The sequence below is a fragment of the Oncorhynchus clarkii genome, chromosome 3 (genome assembly GCF_045791955.1).
Source record: "Oncorhynchus clarkii lewisi isolate Uvic-CL-2024 chromosome 3, UVic_Ocla_1.0, whole genome shotgun sequence".
Lineage (NCBI taxonomy): Eukaryota > Metazoa > Chordata > Actinopteri > Salmoniformes > Salmonidae > Oncorhynchus > Oncorhynchus clarkii.
The window spans coordinates 61,889,308-61,910,624 of NC_092149.1; the positions used below are offsets into that span (position 1 = coordinate 61,889,308).

General features: G+C 42.7%; 1 protein-coding gene across 1 annotated transcript; it reads right to left on the minus strand.

Moving 5' to 3' along the window:
• Nucleotides 1-7,287: 7,287 nt before the first annotated feature.
• On the minus strand, nt 7,288-19,801 carry LOC139406075 (vesicle-trafficking protein SEC22a-like). Its single transcript, XM_071148542.1, has 7 exons — nt 19,716-19,801; nt 18,734-18,948; nt 15,877-16,040; nt 15,394-15,567; nt 11,866-11,984; nt 11,500-11,568; nt 7,288-7,868 (listed from the first exon to the last, which is right to left on the minus strand). The coding sequence occupies exons 2-7, from the start codon at nt 18,913-18,915 to the stop codon at nt 7,668-7,670; spliced, it is 909 nt and encodes a 302-aa protein (XP_071004643.1). The 5' UTR covers nt 18,916-18,948; nt 19,716-19,801; the 3' UTR covers nt 7,288-7,667.
• Between the last annotated feature and the right edge of the window lie 1,516 nt (nt 19,802-21,317).

Here is a 21,317-nt window from a genome sequence, read left to right on the forward strand (position 1 = left end):
TCGGAGGACGGGGCTAGGGATGCCGTCTGGGCCGACAGACTTGATAGGGTTAACACGTTTAAATGTCTTACTCATGTCGACCACAGAGAAGGAGAGCCCACAGTCCTTGGTGGCGGGCAGCGTCGGTGGCACTGTATTCCTGTATGTTGTTTACAATTACACCATGAGTTGTTAATCATGAAACATACACCCCGCCCTTTTTCTTTCCGGAGAGATTTTTATTCCTGTCGGCACTGAGAATCCAGGTGGCTGTACCGACTCCGACAGCATATCCCGAGAGAGCCATGTTTCCGTGAAACAGAGTAGGTTACAATCTCTGATGTCTCTCTGGAAAGCAACCCTTGCCCTGATTTTGTCAACCTTGTTATCTTGGGACTGGACATTAGCGAGTAATTTACCCGGAAGCGGTGGGTGGTGTGCGTGCCTCCGAAGTCTGACCAGAAGATCACTCCGTCTCCTTCTTCTCCGGCGGCGTTGTTTTGTGTCGGCCTCTGGAATCAGTTCAAATTGCCCTTGCCCTGGGTGGTGCGTACAAAGGATCCGCTTCCACAAAGAACTAGAAGCTAGGCAGCGCTCTCTGTCGGCGCCATCTTGCTCTCCAGGCTGTGTAAGGGCTATTTGACCAAGGAGGAGAGTGGTGTGGGCATTCCTACCAAACCACAGGACCTTTGTTTTGGAGCAAGGTTAAGGGCAGTGAAAGCTTGTTGGACACTAAGAAAGCTTTGTTGTAGAGCGTTTAACACAAAATCCGGCGAGGGGCCAGTTGAGTATAAGAATATATTATTTGCATATAAATAGATGAGAGAGCTTCCTACTGCCTGAGCTATGTTTTTAATATAATTTGAGAAGAGCGTAGGGCCTAGAATCGAGCATTGGGGTACACCATTGGTGACAAGCAGTGGCTGAGACAGCAGATGTTCTGACTTTATACACTGCACTCTTTGAGAGATGTAGTTAGCAAACCAGGCCAAAGACCAAGAAGGAGAGTGATGCATCAGATGACCTGGTCACCCGATCTCAACCCAATTGAGATGGTTTGGGATGAGTTGGACCGCAGAGTGAAGGAAAAGCAGCCAACAAGTGCTCAGTATATGTGGGAACTCCTTCAAGTCTGTTGAAAAAGCATTCCAGGTGAAGCTGGTTGAGAGAATGCCAAGAGTATGCAAAGCTGTCATCAAGGCAAATGGTGGCTACTTTGAAGAATGTCAAATATAAAATATATTTAGATTTGTTTAAAACCTTTTTGGTTACTACATGATTCCATGTGTTATTTCGTAGTGTTGATGTCTTCACTATTATTCTACAATGTAGAAAATAGTCATAAATGATGAAAAACCCTTGAATGAGTGGGTGTGTCCAAACTTTTGACTGGTACTGTAGCTTATATGGCGTACTTGCATAAACAAATGTTGTTTCTACTGACAATTGAGATGTACAAACTATGGCATAAAGGGACTGCAAGCGGATAAGATCCATAATTTAGACTAAGACATTAATGAGCGAGCTAGGACGGACGTATTCAATATAACTATTTGTTCAGCACTTTGAAATGTACAGCAACATAATTACACTCTTCTTCAGAACCGTAGGACAAATAAAGTGGGCAAATAAGCAGACAATGAAAGCTCTTACAATATTCAATGATTATATTTCTCTAAAACAGGTTATAAGCTACATGTGCACGCACCACCAAGTCAGAATATTAGCCGAAATTAAGAGGGGAAAATAGACCAAATTATTAGGGTGAGGCACATGGCCTACTAACAGCTTGCTACACAACATGCACTAAGTATTACTTTCTTAGCTACAGTATACATATCTCCCTGGCATATTACATCATTTATGCAGCAGCATACAATACATTTTTGGACTGACCTTATTGTGCTGTACTGACTTGAACAGGAAGGTGGTGCGGCGGTCCTTCGTGGGCAAGTTTTGTCATCAAACTTTTATCAAAGTCTGCCATTCTCTGGATTTCTGGTGCTTTCAAGACAACTGAGAACTGAAAAAAACAAAAAGGTAGATTTCATGAGGCCCAAGTTCCTGACTTACAGGATGGATGACCATTCAAAACATATTTTCCCAGTCAGAGCTCGTTTCTTCCCGAGTTCCCAGTTGTCTTAAACTCACTGAAGTCAGAATTCCCAGTTAAACAGTTGTAACTTGAATTTGAGCTCTACCCTTAGATTGAGGTGACGTAGTGTCCGCATGAGTGACAGAACACTGAGCCAATCACGGCACAACTAGAGAACATCACCAACCGCTATGCTCTGTATTTTCCGCTGGCTGCCCAACCACCACAGAAAGCACTGAGCAAGGCTGAAACACCTGCATTTTGGAGCTGCCTCACTCAGGAAAGCAAAAAAGAGACCATGTTTGTGTGCAGCTTCTTCTTTTCCTTCTTTTGTTTTTATACATTCTTTGCAAACGGATATGTGACACCTATTGATGCCAAAATAACATGAAAAACAGGCAACACGAAGAAAACAAAAACTGGTGGAGCCACCTGCCCTGAATGACAAGCCACAACATTGCGTTTCAGAGATACTGAAACTGGCGTGCCTGGCACCGACAATCATGCCACACTCAAAGTCGCTTAGGTCATTTGTTTAGCCAATTCTAGCATTCAATCTAACAGTAACTAAATGCCTTGATACCTGTCGGCCTGCTTTATATACCAAGCCACGGCCACATGATTCATGTCTGTAGGAGCAAAAGATTTTCGTAAACGGGGTTTTGTGTGGAAAAATACTGAAAAAAAATAAATAAATATATATATATATATACATACATACATACATACATACATACATACACTGCTCAAAAAATAAAGGGAACATTTAAACAAACACAATGTAACTCCAAGTCAATCACACTTCTGTGAAATCAAACTGTCCACTTAGGAAGCAACACTGATTGACAATAAATTTCACATGCTGTTGTGCAAATGGAATAGACAACAGGTGGAAATTATAGGCTATTAGCAAGACACCCCCAATAAAGGAGTGGTTCTGCAGGTGGTGACCACAGACCACTTCTCAGTTCCTATGCTTCCTGGCTGATGTTTTGGTCACTTTTGAATGCTGGCGGTGCTTTCACTCTAGTGGTAGCATGAGACGGAGTCTACAACCCACACAAGTGGCTCAGGTAGTGCAGCTCATCCAGGATGGCACATCAATGCGAGATGTGGCAAGAAGGTTTGCTGTGTCTGTCAGCGTAGTGTCCAGAGCATGGAGGTGCTACCAGGAGACAGGCCAGTACATCAGGAGACGTGGAGGAGGCCGTAGGAGGGCAACAACCCAGCAGCAGGACCGCTACCTCCGCCTTTGTGCAAGGAGGAGCAGAGGAGCACTACCAGAGCCCTGCAAAATGACCTCCAGCAGGCCACAAATGTGCATGTGTCTGCTCAAACGGTCAGAAACAGACTCCATGAGGGTGGTATGAGGGCCCGACGTCCACAGGTGGGGGTTGTGCTTACAGCCCAACACCGTGCAGGACGTTTGGCATTTGCCAGAGAACACCAAGATTGGCAAATTCGCCACTGGCGCCCTGTGCTCTTCACAGATGAAAGCAGGTTCACACTGAGCACATGTGACAGACGTGACAGAGTCTGGAGACGCCGTGGAGAACGTTCTGCTGCCTGCAACATCCTCCAGCATGACCAGTTTGGCGGTGGGTCAGTCATGAGGTGGGGTGGCATTTCTTTGGGGGGGCCGCACAGCCCTCCATGTGCTCGCCAGAGGTAGCCTGACTGCCATTAGGTACCGAGATGAGATCCTCAGACCCCTTGTGAGACCATATGCTGGTGCGCTTGGCCCTGGGTTCCTCCTAATGCAAGACAATGCTAGACCTCATGTGGCTGGAGTGTGTCAGCAGTTCCTGCAAGAGGAAGGCATTGATGCTATGGACTGGCCCGCCCGTTCCCCAGACCTGAATCCACATCTGGGACATCATGTCTCGCTCCATCCACCAACGCCACGTTGCACCACAGACTGTCCAGGAGTTGACGGATGCTTTAGTCCAGGTCTGAGAGGAGATCCCTCAGGAGACCATCCGCCACCTCATCAGGAGCATGCCCAGGCATTGTAGGGAGGTCATACAGGCACGTGGAGGCCACACAAACACACTACTGAGCCTCATTGACTTGTTTAAGGACATTACATCAAAGTTGGATCAGCCTGTAGTGTGGTTTTCCACTTTAATTTTGAGTGTGAATCCAAATCCAGACCTCCATGGGTTGATCAATTTGATTTCCATTGATAATTTGTGTGATTTTGTCAGCACATTAAATACTTTTTTCTTTACATAGTTGAATAAGAATATTTCAGATCTAGGATGTGTTATTTTAGTGTTCCCTTTATTTATTTGAGCAGTATATATATATATATATATATATACACATACATACACACACACACTTAAAAATCATACAAATGTGATTTTCTGGATTTTTGTTTTAGATTCCGTCTCTCACAGTTGAAGTGTACCTATGATAAAAACAATTATAAATCAAATCAAATTTTTATTTGTCACATACACATGGTTAGCAGATGTTAATGCGAGTGTAGCGAAATGCTTAGACCTCTACATGCTTTGTAAGTAGGAAAACCTGCAAAATCGGCAGTGTATCAAATACTTGTTCTCCCCACTGTGTGTATATAAATAATAATATTTATATATATTTATTTTTTTCCAGTATTTTGCCATCCAAATGGTAGGCTATTTCTGTTTCAACAACCCACCCCTAAAGTGGAACCTTTTCTGTAAGCAGGTACTGGTAGCAAGAGGAGAGAACTTACCAACCAACCTGTAGAGTATTTGAGTTGAATGTTCCTATAGATGTCCAGAGGGGGGCAGCAGTACACTGTCATTGATGCCATAACAAGGATTGCAATTGATAGGGAGACACTGTTTAGTACAGCCTTGGTCTTGTCTTCACTAATGATATAGCTATGATATTGGCTAGATGAAAGCAATATGATTTAGGATATCACTATATTCCCTACAAAGCTGAATGAAGAACATTTTTAAAATATACTTGTAAGTAGCCTACATGTGGTGGAAGTGATTCAAGCAGGACTCATAATACAATAGTCATCTTGTTAAATGACAGTCCTTACCCTTTAAAGCCCCACACCTGTGAGCTGGCCATGGATGCTGTGGGCAGTGAGAAAATAGCCTTAATGTCTGTGGGAATAGATTAGAATAGTCACAAATAGAATTACAAATAGTTCAAATAGAAATAGCACAACAAATGAGCTACAATTTCCCCCTTATAAAACACCCAAGTATTCATCTGCATTCAACCGCACACTTCCTGATTAAGAACATAGAGGGATATTGAGCCAAGAGCTCCATGTACCTCTGGATGAAATTTCTGCTGCTTCTAATATTGAACACACTAATAATAATAATAATAAAGGTAATCACCATGAAGTCTCCCAGAACAGCTACCCCTCACTGCTTCTTGCCTGAAACTGCTTCTGTAACTGAATAGGTGATGCAGCCAGATATCTGGGTCTGATCTTTATAAATCAGTAGAGCGTGTTCTCAAAAAGGAATAAAAGGAGAAATTCATATGAAACGTGTAATAGAAGACTGTCAAATTCTTTGTGCACATCAGAAAGTCATTTTACATAGGACTTATCTTCTTGATGTTGTGTAATTACATGGATTGCAGAATTATGTCAGTCCAAATAGCCAACATCAAAATAATGTTTCTATGACCCATTTCATACTGGAGAGTAAGTCTGTTAAGATGTACAGGCTAATATGTTTTGGCCATTGTCAGTGACAAATCTTAAAAGGCCCAGTGCAGTCCAAAACATGTTTAATTTATTTAGATAAATATCGCCACACTGAGGTGGGACTAATACTGTGAAAATACCTTGTGTCACGAACCGGCTCAAAGCCCATAACAAAAATCTGTTATTCCTTAACGAAAGTAAACAATATACAATTAACAATGGTGTATGTAGTCAGTAGTGCAAGTGAGTGGTTGCATAGATGTAATAATAAGGGGTTTTGAAAAGTGCCAAAACAAAAGGACCAAAAACAGCCACAACCAAAATCCAACAAGTGTGTTTGTGTGGAGAGTCTCAATGAATGGGGAAAAGGACTATTTATACCGGGACAAACCCAAGCCCAGGTGTGTCCCATTTCACTGACGACCCTCCTGGCTCCACCCACCGACATCTTATAATAAGGAAAACAAGAGCAACGAGATCGAATACGGCAGACTGGGAGGGTCGTCACCAGTATAAGAGTGGTTTGAAATGACGTGAAATTTCAGATTGTTTTGGTGTCATGTAGTTTTGACCTGCCTCGTAACATCACCAAGCCATACATGTGTTAATAGACCAAGACAGTTCCAAACCTCTGCCAATAACAGCTAGTTTTCCGTTTCCCTCAGACCACTGACAGTCCTAGCTAAAATTATTGCTTGAGAAATTGCTAAGCTGGATTGATTGACCATATTAATTGAAAACAAATCACTAAGGTTCTTAATTGTTACTCAGAAATGATATTCAAATAAAAATATTGGACCTTTAAGGATTGAATCAGTGCAGTAGTCAGTCCCCAAGATATACATGTAGGTAGTTCAATTGTTTTTAATACTTGGTTCCATGTTTAGTCACTGCATGAGTGAAGATAATAGATCTAGTCTGACTGACCATGGATACACCCAAAATAAAAACCATAACTCATTGCACAATTCCTTAACTCATCAGTAAATTAACTAATACCCTCAAATATGGGGTTGGTGAGGGCTCACAGGTAAATTCAATCATTTCCAGGAGTGGCTGCTGTTACCAACTCTGCACCAGGGGTCTGTCAGTTGACAAGATGAGGACAATGCTGACAGTTGGATAACACCACTTGTTTAAACATATGCCATACCCAACTCTGCTATCAAGCAATAGCATATGACTGATGCCTGCAACAAAAAGTAAAACATGGACATTACAGGCTTAGTGAGTGTTCATAATTGCATGCCTTAAATTATTTTTCTTTAAATCACTGGCCAAAATAAAAGTAGACCATAATCATGCACATCATTTATTCAAAAGTAAATTCATAATCAATACATATATTTACTAGCCATGTCAACAACAAAAAAAATGTACCTACAAAAATGGTCTAAACATGTGAGACACGTATGGGATGTCAGGGATTCAGAGAATGACAGGTCAGGGATTCAGAGAATGACAGTTGAGTACTGGCCTAACCCTCCCTGGACATGCAGTACACATGGCAAAAATAGGACCACATTAAGAAACCCTGGTCTCCAGTAGTCCAATTTACTAACATGTCCTAATAGTCTAAGACAGAAACCCCTGTTCAGAATCCTGTTAATTCCACCAAAGACATTCATGATTGTTATTAGCCAATTAACTAATAATTTAGCTGTAGCGGCACCACCCATTAATCCTATTGGTCTGCATCACTTTGTAGGTCACTCTAGAGTGAGCTCAGCATCCATCAATCCTGAGCTGTGGTGGAGAAGCAACGTGAGGAAGATAAAGGCAGAGATACCTCTTTTCCTTAGACATTGTAGTGGTTTCTAGTTGCTGTTGGCGGTTAGTATCTTTCAGACAAAGTTGGTTTGTTTTAATATCTTCCCCTTCCCCTCGTTGTTTGGTTGTAAGTCTCATGGTTGTGGTTTGTCAGACGTTGTAGTCCGGAGATTTGCTCTGCAGCTGCCTCAGTCTGATCTGTAGTGTCATGAAGGCCGCTACAGTCACGTGGAAGAGGATCTGCCACACGTTCCTCAGTTCAAACAGGCAGATGTTGGACAGACAGATCAGGGCGAAGGCCAGGAATGACTTACTGTTCCTCCTCACAGAGAAGTAAGCAAACAGGTAAAACTGCAGAGAGAAAGGTCAACTGAGACTAGACCTACTGCAATGTATTGAAAATTAAGATTCCTTGCAGAAAGCCAATCTTTTTGCTTTCAAACCAAGCGAGTAACGATCAATGATTTTAAAATCAGGATGCCCCAATTTAGTGCACGCGTCAATCCGCTACGAGAAATAAAAAAAAAGCCATAGGCTCCATTTAAAACAAATACATATTTTTCAATGTACCCAAGGACACTTGAGTACAATGTGAAAATTGTAGCTAGACTACACAACCAAAAGTATGTGGACACCTGCTAGTCGAACATCCCATTCCAAAATCATGGACATTAATGTGGAGTTGGTGCCCCATTTGCAGCTATAACAGCCTCCACTCTTCTGGGAAGGCACCCACTAGATGTTGGTACATTACTGCGGTGACTTGCTTCCATTCAACCACAAGAGCATTAGTGAGTGCAGGCACTGATGTTGGGCAACTAGGCCTGGCTCGCAGTCAGCATTCCAATTCATCCAAAAGGTGTTCGATGTGGTTGAGGTCAGTCGACAAACCATTTCTGTATGGACCTCGCTTTGTACACGGGGTCACTCATGCTGAAACTGGAAAGGGCCTTCCCCAAAACTGTTGACAAATTTGGAAACACAGAATCTAGAATGTCATTGCATGCGGTAGTGTTAAGATTTCCCTTCACTGGAACTAAGTGGCGTTGCCCGAACCATGAGAAACAGCCCCAGGCCATTATTCCGCCTAAAAACTTCAGTTGGCACTACGCATTGGGTAAGGTAGCGGTTCTCCTGGCATCCGCCAAACCCAGATTCATCCATCAGACTGCAAGATGGTGAAACATGATTAATCACTCCAGAGAAGGTGTTTCCACTGCTCCAGCATCCAATGGCGATGAGCTTTACACCACTCCAGCAGTCACTTGGCATTGCACATGGTGTGGCTGCTCGGCCATGGAAACCCATTTCATTAAGCTCCCGACAAACAGCTATTGTGCTGACGTTGCTTCCAGAGGCAGTTTGGAACTCGGTAGTAAGTGTTGCAACTGAGGACAGAATTTTTTACGCACTGTGCTTCAGCGGTCCCTTTCTGAGAGCTTGTGTGGCCTACCACTTCGCAGCTGAGCTGTTGTTGCTCCTAGACATTTCCACTTCCCAACAGCACTTGCAGTTGTCCGGGGCAGCACTAGCAGAGTAGAAATTTGACAAACTGACTTGTTGGAAAGGTTGCATCCAATGACAGTGCCACATTGAAAGTCACTGAGCACTTCAGTAAGGCCATTCTACTGCCAATGTTTGTGTATGGAGATTGCATGGCTGTGTGCTCAATTTTATACATCTGTCAGCAACCTGTGGCTAAAATAGCCTAATCCACTAATTTGAAGGGGTGTCCACATTCTTTTGCATATACAGTGAATTTGGAAAGTATTCAGACCCTTTGACATTACAGCCTTATTCCAAAAATTGATTATCTTTCTCTCCCACATTCTTGCTGTGCTGTTTTGTTCAGTTTAATTCAGTAGCTAGCTAACTATATAGCTAGGTGTCATCTAAAAATAACCCTAATTAATAAGACTGTTCTTATTTGATTAATGGAAGTCAGACCCATCTACAATAGAATTAGCCACAATAGTGGATTTTGCAGTTAGTAGAATTATGCCATACTTATGGCTATTTGTATTACTGTCAACACTTATTTTGAAGGCAAACGCCACTATTGTGCCTAATCCTTACTGTGGCTAGCTTCACAAACCATAACCCGGTGCAGTCGAGCCTCACTAGCCAGATGAAGCTAGCTGGCTGCTTATAACGTTAGCAACTTAAACCTGTTGCCCAAGCTGACCAGCTATTTATTTTCATGAATTGAAGTTAAATGTCAATAGGCGAACGGTTGATTGTCAAGGGCAATGAATTCCATTATCTTGGCTTCAATGGATTTCGTACTTGTTACTCTGCTGACTGCTCGATCCACACAGCATACATTGTGGGCTAGTTTAGGAATGCTGTGTTGCACATATAGTGCCAAATTTTTTGTCGCGTCATTAAGTCATGTGCGTACGTTATATAGATATGCACGTCAGCTTTGACATCGGGGGGTTAATCTAGACATCGGTCGATACCAGATGTTGGCATTTTTAGCTAATATCGTCCAATTCCGATATGTTCACCGATATATCGTGCATCCCTAAAAACAGGTTTAGAAATGTTTGCAATATTACATTTACATAAGTATGCAGTACCTTGTTGAAAGCCCTTTGGCAGCGATTACAGCCTTCCTGGGTATGACACTACAAACTTGGCACATGTTTATTTGGGGAGTTTCTCCCATTCTTCTCAAGCTCTGTCAGGTTGGATGGGGAGTATCGCTGCACAGCTATTTTCAGGTCTCTCCAGAGAGGTTTGATCGGGTTATAGCTGGGCCACTCAAGGATATTCAGACACTTGTCCCGAAGCCACTCCTGCGTTGTCTTGGCTGTGTGCTTATGGTCGTTGTCCTGTTGGAAGGTGAACCATCACCCCAGTGAGGTCCTGAGTGCTCTGGAGCAGGTGTTCATCAAGGATCTGTACTTTGCCTCGATCCCGACTAGTCTCCCATTGTTTGCAGCTGAAAAACCATCTTCACACCACGATGCTGCTACCACCATGCATCACTGTAGGGATGGTGCCAGGTTTCCTCCAGACGTGACGCTTGGCATTCAGGCCAAAGACTTCAATCTTGGTTTCATCAGACCAGAGAATCTTGTTTCTCATGGTCTGAGAGTCCTTTAGGTGCGTTTCCACAAACTCCAAGTGGGCTTTCATGTGCCCATTACTAAGGAATGGCTTCTATCTGGCCACTTTCCCATAAAGGACTAATTGATGGAGTGCTGCAAAGATGGGAGAACCTTCCAGAAGGACAGCCATCTCTACAGAGGAACTCTGGAGCTCTGTCAGAGTGACCGTGGTCACCTCTGACCAAGGCCCTTCTTCCCTCATTGCGCAGTTTGGCCAGGCAGCCAACTGTAGGAAGAGTCTTGAGGGTTCCAAACGTCTTCCATTTAAGAATGATAGAAGCCACTGTTCTTGGGGACCTTCAATGCTGCAGAAATATTTTGTTACCCTTCCCCAGATCTGTGCCTAAACATAATCCTGTCTGAACTCTGCAGACAATTCCTTCAACCTCACGGCTTGGTTTTTGCTCTGACAACTGTGGGACTAATTATATATGAGGAGTGCCTTTCCAAATCATGTAGAATCAATTGAATTTACCAAAGGGTGAATTCCAATCAAGCTGTAGAATCATCAAGGATGATAAATGGAAACAGGATGCACCTGAGCTCAATTTTGAGTCTTTTTTTAATGTTATTTTTTACTTTTAATACATTTGCAAAACCTGTTTTCACGTTATCATTATGGGGTAGCATAGATTGATGCGGAACTTATTTATTTCATACATTTTAGAATAAGGCTGTAACATAATGTGGAGAGGGAAGGGGTCAGAATATTTCCCAAATGCACATGGTCTAAACCCCCCCCCCCACCCCCGTACACAGAGTTGTGACGTAAATCATGCTGTGATGTAAAGTGCAGGGTTGTTAGTCACTCAGCAGTGTCAGCCAGGCAGAGGCAAGCAGCTCTTACTCATACTAGCATCACTTACCTGATACAAACCGGCTGCTGTGCCCAGGAAAAAAGAAATCATGTCATTAAAGTCTTCGTCGTTGTAACTCTGCAGATGCACAGGACAGGTAAGGAGGTAGAGAAGGGAGAAGTATAGATTGAGGTAAATGAATGTATAGCCACTGAATGTTTAGCAGCAGGTAGGCTTGGTGAAACCGGAAACAATCAGCTAACAAAGGCACTGGACATAAATAGCTGCTGAACTGTGTAAGCTCACCTCCAACTAAGAGGTGTTTAAATGATTCCTATGAAGGCTTGGTTTTACATATTATAGTTACAGGTGTTGACTTTTGTCATACCCATAGAATGAAATAAAATGCAATGCATCTCTACAGTCTTACTGTACCTGCATAAAGCCCTCTATGGCATGAAACCCTTGGAGTAGATTGAGGCCTCCACAGAAGATGCTTAGCACACAGGAGATGATGCCAGGTAGAGACACCGGCTCAAACTGCTGGCTGGGAGCTGGGAGGAAAGGAAGGGAACTGTAAAGAATCAGCAGTAATGACCTGCTGGCCAATGAGCCATAGATGCATTAAGAAGCTCTGATAAACAGCCACATCCTGTCCTGAAGGACACCACAATACACACTCCCTGCCAGAGACTTCACTGACTTATGGTTTGGTGTGAAGTAGTCGTGACTACATTCCTATCAATATTAAAAATAGCTACATAGAGCAGGATTAGTTTACGGGTTCTGAGAATAGGTGAAAAATAAATGGTAAAGCACTAAACCAGGGCTACTCGACTATATTTGTTATAGTCACATTCAAAAAGTTAATTGCTGGAGGGTACAGACACCAACAAAAAGACAACCAACAGCAAAACTAGAAACCACACCATCTAAGGAAAAAGAGGCATCTCTGCCCCTGCTATATTCCTCATGTTGCTTCACCACAGCTCAGGATTGTGGGATGCTGAGCTCACTCTAGAATGGCCTCAAAGTGATGCGGACAAACAGAATTAATGGGCGGTAACACTAAAGCTAAATTATTAGTTAATAACAGTCTCATACGAATGTGTTTGGGGTAATCAGGAGTCTGAACAGGGGTTTCTTAGCTTATTAGGACATGTTATCCAATGGGACTACTGGATGCCAGGGTTGCTGAATGTGGTCTTCTTCAGAACTATCAAAAACAAATGCCATACAAAGCACTTAAAATGTTGATTACAGTAATCAGGTAGTTTTAAAATCCTCTGAAAACAAAATGCTTCCTCCCCTAACACAGAGTGAAAACATGGACCAGCAAGCTATTTATTTGATTCTGTTTTAAGAAACATGTTTGAATCTGACCTTGCCATCCTCTCAATAAAAGTTATAAATAACAAATAGATGACAATCAAGTAACCCAATTGCAAATGTCAGTCTGAAGGATGCTTTGAATTCATTTCCCCCGGTCATTAGGTTATAGCATTACATTTGAACATGTTGCAGCACAGAGAGAAACAGAAGACGCGTACAGTATGTGTTCCTGGAACATACTTCCTTCAGACTGAAATTTGGAGTCGTAGTTCTCATGCATGGGGTCATAATAGCTTATAGTCCAAACCATTGAAAGAGCCAAATTCATAGCGAATTACTTGTATTTATTTTTTAAACATGCCAAATTAGCGCTAGAAAAACAGCCAGAAACCACACGAATAGGCCTTGTAGCACTTGCCATTTTGACAATAGGTCAGAATTGTTTTTAAATCATGTTCACTATGGAATAAATGTATATATTTTTTAATCGATTCAAAGTATTCATTGTGATGCAATGCCATTTCTTTTCTGCATCAACTCAGCATTAATTTAATCCATTAACTGCACTGTCATCTCTAAACATTACCAGTTGTATTGCCTAATTGGTGAGAATGGCTAATCGACACAGGTGCGTGCAATGTGTAATCGGGGCCTGTGTTTCCTTGAAAAGGTGTTTCCTGAATGTGTTGAAAAAACATTTTGTTTTAGCCATCAGCCATGTGCGTTTACTTTATAAAAGTACTTCATTTATTTTTAAAACTGCGGACTTACTGAAAAATAAATGTTTGTTCCTCTTTCAAGCCTTTAAGATGACAAGGTATCAATCAGCCAGTCTGTCACAAGGGACAGGACTAAATTGATAAAAGGGTGAGATCTAGCCCTCGGGCCTCCAGTTGAATAGCCCTGCACTACACCATCATGCGCAATCTTAGAATTCTCCCAACATCTGAAAAGAAACCACTGATTCAATTCCAAAATGTGGAATCTTAACTACAGCGTTAAAACAATGTGATTATCAATCCTCCTACTCTTCCCATACCCACAGTGAGCGATAGGAAGGTGAATAGGAAAGCAGTGGTTCTTGAGGGAGAGAGAGGAGCTGTGGTGACCCAGGGCAGAATCAGTTAGCTGACAACCAAGCTGTCCTAGAGGTATGGAATGGATGGAAGCCATTTTAAACATGTGCTAACGTGACAATGGGAGATACCTACAGTAAAGGCTTAGGTAAATTGGATAAGGGAAATTAGAATGAGGTGGCTGGAATGCAGATGAAATCCATTTGACATTCAGTACACAGTTAAGTGATTGTTAAAGCTTATGTGAAGAGTCATATTTTACAGTGCTTAAAAGCATCAAAGGCAGCTAGGTGCTTTGATTGAAAAAGGCCTCAGCCAACAAGTCACTAGCGTACATTGTGTCAGGGTACCTATTCTATAGCCTAGCCAAACACTGGGACAGTTGTGAAATAAGTAGCCTAGCCAAACACTGGGACAGTTGTGAAATAAGTAGCCTAGCCAAACACTGGGACAGTTGTGAAATAAGTAGCCTAGCCAAACACTGGGACAGTTGTGAAAGAAGTAGCCTAGCCAAACACTGGGACAGTTGTGAAAGAAGTAGCCTAGCCAAACACTGGGACAGTTGTGAAAGAAGTAGGCCTAGCCCAACACTGGGACAGTTGTGAAAGAAGTAGCCTAGCCAAACACTGGGACAGTTGTGAAAGAAGTAGCCTAGCCAAACACTGGGACAGTTGTGAAAGAAGTAGGCCTAGGTCACATTAAAATAAACATTTGAAAAAGCAATGAGTGATGCAACAGATCAGAACATATAGCTTAAAATATGTTGATAAACTATTATTTATTCACATTAGTGCAGCAATGCACACAAGGCAGTAGGCCATGCAGTAATGTTTGTACCATAATGCAATTAGAGGGAAAACAGTTCACATGTGAGCAGTTTGTGACAGATACAAATATCCATTATAAAATTTAGAAAGAGACCAATAGGCTACTTTGACATGCCTCATAATATGTATTTAAACATTCAGGTTTCAAACAATGAAGTCTGTCTAAATACATACTGCCTCCAGCTCATTACAAAGTGGTGTGAACTGCCTTCAGTTGCTGCGTTCAAAATAACTGAACTCGGAAAGATCTGACTTCGAGCATTCAAGACAACTGGGGGGAGAGACTTGTAAAAATGTACTTCAACTGTCATCCAACTCGGGAACTCTGGCCTCTTTCTAGATCTCACTTTCCAACCTGACGATCACTGACATCATGATTTGACCTAGTATTTTTTAGTTGCCAGTTGTCTTGAAAGCACCACAAGATGCTGCAGCAGAATGCTCTGTATCTGTATGCTGTACGCGTGTGTTAAGATGCGTAATGAATATACTGTACGTGCCAATTTAATTCAACTAAATCATGCAATTTAACCTATCAAATGTATTTACGTCGACTGGCATGTCAATCATTGAATAGGCTAAAAAGCATGTCGCAATGGGAATTGTTTTATCCCGGACAATTGGCCAGCACCAATATTATTCATCAGCTTTTCAAAAAAAGAATTCCAGCCAAAAGCCAGCTATTACCGGCTAACGGAAACCCCGGTGTGTGCATGTGTGGAACTTACTTATGCTCTTGTACTGGAAGACCTTGCGGCGTGAGAAGCCGAACCGTAGGTCCTCAGAGGACAGCTGGTATGTCGGTATCATCTTGAGCTCTGACTGCATGTCAGCCAGGTTGATCTTAGAGGTCAGAGAGCAGGAGTTATTGTAGCGCTGCTTCGTATCCTGGAGGAAGTCGTCTGGAAGTGCCAGTTTAAAAAAAAAAGGTATTAAAAATACAACCCATGCTAGAAAGGAAGGTCATAGCAGCATCTGTCGTTACATGATTAGTATAATAGTAATTAGAGGTACAACAGGGTTTCAATTTGAAAGTTTTGCTTAAAAAATAACAGGGAAACCCGGTTTGATTTGACAGTAAGGCAAAATATGCATTTGTAGAGAAAACATAGCCGGGGTCACATATGTTGTCATGCGATACCGACCATATGAGTTGGTTACAGGACCAACAAACATGAGACCAGGCTAGGGAAAACAGAGGAGAGACTCACCAAACTCTCTGAAGGAGTAAGGCCTCACAGCATTGCGGATGAGAAAGCCGTCGCACCTTTGGAGAACCTCGTTCTGCAGCTCTTCCAGGAAACAGAAGGCCATGGCGTTGGGACAATTCTCCGTACACACCACCAGATATCCTATTCCCAGAGAACTGGTGAAACTAACACACAACCATCATCTACTGCAATTGCAGTGCTGAACAGTGGGAAGTACAGTATCTAAGTACACCAACCAAATCAGAACTAAGAAATGTCCCTGCATGTGATGACCTTCAAGACCAAATTCAATTAATGTCTGTAACAAACACTGGCATCATACCATCTGTTTGGAGAATGATCTAAGATATAGCCTAAAAAAATTGTTTTTTTTACATAAAAAAAAAAAAAAAAAAACTCAGACGTGTTTCCAACAAATTCATCAATAACTACAGAAAATCTAAATCAACATCAGGTGGCTTGAAGGCTTGTTAGTTGTGTGACTGCATTGTAGAGCAGAGCGATGCCAGTATGTTTACCACTAAATAACTTCAGAAAGAAACACTCACCCACCCAACAGGCATTTAAAAGAGAGGGGGAAGTGGGAACAGCGAGCTCCCTCTTCTCCCCCACCCCCCCCCTCTCTGCTTATGATGAATAATTAGGAGAGTTCCAGGCAGGGGCTGACTAAAGGCCCCACCCACCCAGAGCAGAACCCATTAAAGGTCCAATACATCCAAGTTGGGCATTGCCCAAAAGGATCTTTAAATCTTTCTATTAAATTAACCAGTGATTTAAATGCTGTCTGGCACGTCCTCAGTTACTTTCCTTCAGTGTCAAGGCCAACGTTGAGCCTTGATTAAAGGACCTTGAGATATCAAATGAGGCTTCAGACTAGAGTGGATGGCCAACCAACCCTGCTGCTGGAGAGAGGGATGCGCGTGTGTGTATACACTCCTTTTTATTCAAGCCAATATCTGCTGTCTTAATGGGACCAATTAGCTAATAACCCATTTCCATGTAAACAGATGATCTCTAAGCATTTTATAAAATGAGGACAGAGTGATAACACTACCATTCAAAGCAAAATTATACTATCAAATAGTATTGGTCCCATAGACAATGTAGGTTTTTGCAAGTGCAGAGAAATGCTCATGTTTTATAACTCCAACAGTGCAGTAATACCCAACAATACACACAAATCTCAAAAATGTCAATGAAGGAATTAAGAAATATCATAATTAGCAATCAGTCCAGAATATAAATATGACGGTAAATGGACAGTAAATGAATAGAAGGTGTTTACAGCAGTAGTTATATAGGATAAGCCTAGACCACAATACAGAATATACATATGGTGGGTAAAAGAGTATGTAAACATTAAAGTGACCAGTGTCGAATGACTCTGTACACATAGGGCAGCAGTCTAAGGTGCAGGGTAGAGTACCGGGTGGTTCCTGGCAAGGAACAGTGGCTAAGTTCAGGGCAGAGGCCAGCTAGTGGTGACTATTTAAGTCTGATGGCCTGGAGATCTAAATGTTTTTTTTCCAGTCTCTCGGTCCCAGCTGTACTCTCTGCGTCTTCTAGATGGTAGCGGGGTGAACATGCCGTGGCTCGGGTGGCAGAGGTCCTTGATCTTCTTGACCTTCCTGTGACACCAGGTGCTGTAGATATCCTGGAGGGCAGGCAGTGTGCCCCCGGTGATGCGTTGGGCTTACAGCACCACCCTCTGGAGAGCCCTGCAGTTGTGGATGGCGCAATTGCAATATAAGAATGTGATACAGCACAACAGGATGCTCGCGATGGTGCATCTGTAGAAATTTGTGAAGGTTTTAAGGGACAAGACAAATTTCTTCAGCCTCCTGAGGTTGAAGAAACACTGTTGCGCCTTCAACACATTGTGAATGGATCATTTCAGTTTGTCAGTGATGCTTCAAGTTCCTCGACGTACACGTTTCAACCTCGCCACTGTGGCCCCGTCGATGTGGATGGGGGCGTGCTCTCTCGGCTGTCTCCTGAAGTCCACGATAGGCTCCTTCGTTTTGTTGACTGAGGGAGAGGGTGTTTTTTTTTTTTTCTGGCACCACTCTGCCAGAGCCCTCACCTCCACCCTGTCTTGTCATTGTTGGTAATAAGACCTATCAATGTTGTGTCGTCTTCAAACTTGATTGAGTTAGATACATGTGGACACAGTCATGGGTAAACAGGGAGTACAGGAGGGGGCTGAGAACGCACCCTTGTGGGGGCACCATGTGTTGAGGATCGGCATAGTGGAGGTGTTGCCCACCTTCACCACCTGGGGTCAGCCCATTAGGAATCCGTTGCACAGAGATGGGTTCAGACCCAGGGCCTGAGCTTAGTGATGAGCTTGGAGGGCACTATAGTGTTGAAGGCTGAGCTGTAGTCAAAAAACAGCATTATTATAATTATACATAGATATTCCTTATGTCCAGATGGGATTGGGCAGTGTGACTGCGATTGCGTCATCTGTATCTTTTGGGGCGTTACGCAAATTGTAGTGGGCCTAGGGTGTAGGGTAAGTTGGAAGTCATGTTCCTTAACTCTCAAAGCATTTCATGACTGAAGTGAGACCTACAGGGTGATGGTAACTGAACAAAATTACTTTTGCTTTCTTGGGCACGGGAACAATGGTGGACAGCTTGAAGCAAGTAGGGACAGACTGGGATAGATGTTGAATACATCCATAAAAACTCTAGCCAGCTGGTCTGCACATGTTCGGAGGACACTGCTTCGGATGCAGTCTGAGCGGGTATAGAGAACTGCTAGCAACTTTGGGTGGTGAAAATATCAAAGTCTACAAGAGTTAATATAAAATATTGGATAATACCACTATGATTCACAGTTAAGCCAAACTTACTGGATATTGAACTTTCCTGTCTTCAGAGAGCAGCGGCTTGGGAACGTGGAGAGTTTCTCAGACAGAGTTTTGATCTGCTTCTTGGTTTCCTGTAGGCCTTCGTCCTGCTCATAGTCTGTGGTGGCAGACAGGGGTAGACCATCCGTACTCCTCATCACCAAGGCAAACAGGACCATGGACATCTTTACTGCTCTATACGCACTCCGGACTGACACCTTCAAAACAGAGCATGTTCATAGATTCAAGGGCATGAGGATTGTGAAGTCATGAGCATTCTGATAAAATTTAACTAAATCTGATCAATTTGAACTAAAATTGCCAGATCAGCCTGGCAGCATATCAATACTACCATCTAATCTAGACTGCCACGGTTCAGTACCTTGGATAGCACCTTGAGGAACTGCTAGTACTAACGACAACTGTGTGCCCACCACACCGTCTAGACGCTCGCTAGCAAGCTAGTTATTAACAGGGTACATGTATCTTGAGTGAGCCTGAAACATTTGTCAGTTTGCCATGATATGGTCCACGCATAAGCGATTGTCTGGGCATTGCTAGCTCAGCAACACTGGACAAGTAGCTAGTTACCTTTTGCAGCAGGATAATGCTGGGTAAACCTTTGAGGGTGGCGCAATTAAAGATTGTGCTAGTTAGCGGTTTAGCTTAATTTACATCGCATATTCAATAGTCGGACAATAGTCGGAGCTTTTAAAAGCATTGCAAAATCTAGCTATATCTATGTGGCATAACTTCAAAAACAAAGGCGCCACATTGCTAAAGTTATCTGGCTAGTTAGTTAACGTTAATTCCTCAAACAAGCCCTTTGCGCTCTCCTACCTGCTGTCAATTAGCTAACTAAAGTTACCAGCTAGTTAATGCACATGGCTACTGCTGTAGGACGCTAGCTAGGAAAAGCAAAACTAACATGGTCAAGCATGGCCTTCAAAACACATGGACATGAATTGTTATTTTGCAAGCTAACCTGAAAAGACACGCGTCAATTCAACGCTGCGAAGTTGCTGCTACCGTACTATCACTGGGCACGTTTCATTTTTATAGCTACATCCATTCTTCTTCTATGGTGTATTGGCAATCACACAATTGAATGTGCACCCGCCACCTACTATGCGGGATGGAAACAGAACTAAAAAAACTAACTAACAAAAAAAAAATCTAACAACTTTTCTGTTATTTTTTTTTACTGATTTGACCTGATGCTTACACAGGCTCAAGGGGAACATGGGAGGGCGTGTCTTCCGGTGCCAGTACCCCTTACAAGTCTTCAGAAGTAAAATCCTTACTAAGTCCCAAAAACGTTTCTGCCACAGCCACAATAATGTCCAGTTTCTTAGACTTCTTTGAGACTTGTACTGTACAATTTATAACTGTGGCAATGAACGCAACAAATTCCAACTTTTTAACACACAGAGTATCTTTTGTCTGGAAGCAAACATTTACCAAAGGCTGTGGTGTATCCACTACCATATCTTCACTAGCATCACTCAATTTTCTCAATTATTTTAATCGCCTCCATAGGAGATTCGATTGAGCGCTCTAACTTTTGCAACCTCAATCTCCTTCACCCTTACAGGTCACTCCAGGAACTCATGATCCCCACCACAATTGCAACACAGTCGTCCTTCTACACACCGTTCTTCAGTATATTCTGTTCGTCTGCACACACTTTAAACATGGCCAAATCCTTTACAATTCATACAATGCAGGGGTTTGGGGACGAAACCTCTTATGGCGGATCTTATAAAACCAAGCAACACTTGCGTAGGTATTTGCTCTACATCAAAAAACAACAGGACCAACAGACTTTCGTCTTGTTCGCCATTCACCCAGTTGGTCAGTTGCTGGGCACCAACCACACCAGGAATTCTCTTCAGGTATTCAACCTGAATATCCGTCATCACCCCTGAGATGACTCCTGTGACGGGTGCTCTACCCCCGAAGTTCAAAACACACACTTTAGTTGTCCGGATCCTTTTGAGACCCACTGCAATCTTCCTCTGTTCTTCAGAAATACAATGAATGAAATACAATGTAATACATCCTTACTCAACAAACGCATCCCAACAAGCGATTCATTAGCATTCACACACGTATGCTCCACTCCAATTTGAGACAATTTCCTTTATGTTCCAGTTTTTGATACTACTGTTGTCCATTCAGAACCTTCGTCTTCACCAAATTTGCTCGACATACTGTTTGATTCGAACTCTGCATCCACTTCCGCCATCTTCCCACCAAGCGTGGTCCGTTCCAGTTACATCCATTGGAAAGCTAGCTAACTACTGTACACACAGGATAGAAACTGTCTGTGTTTACCAGACAGAGTTTAGATAGACATCACAAAATTGTATCTGTCACATTATGGCATCTGTGAGAGCATGGCAGCGCCATCTTGATTTTGAAGTAGTCCATTTCTTCTTCTATGAGTTGGCAAACAAACTGAAAGTGTGCACACTGTCACATAGAGCAGTGGTTCCCAACCTTTTTCGGTTACTGTACCACCAACTGAATTATGCTCTGCCCGAAGCAACCCTGAAGCAGTGGAGGCTGCTGAAGGGAGGATGGC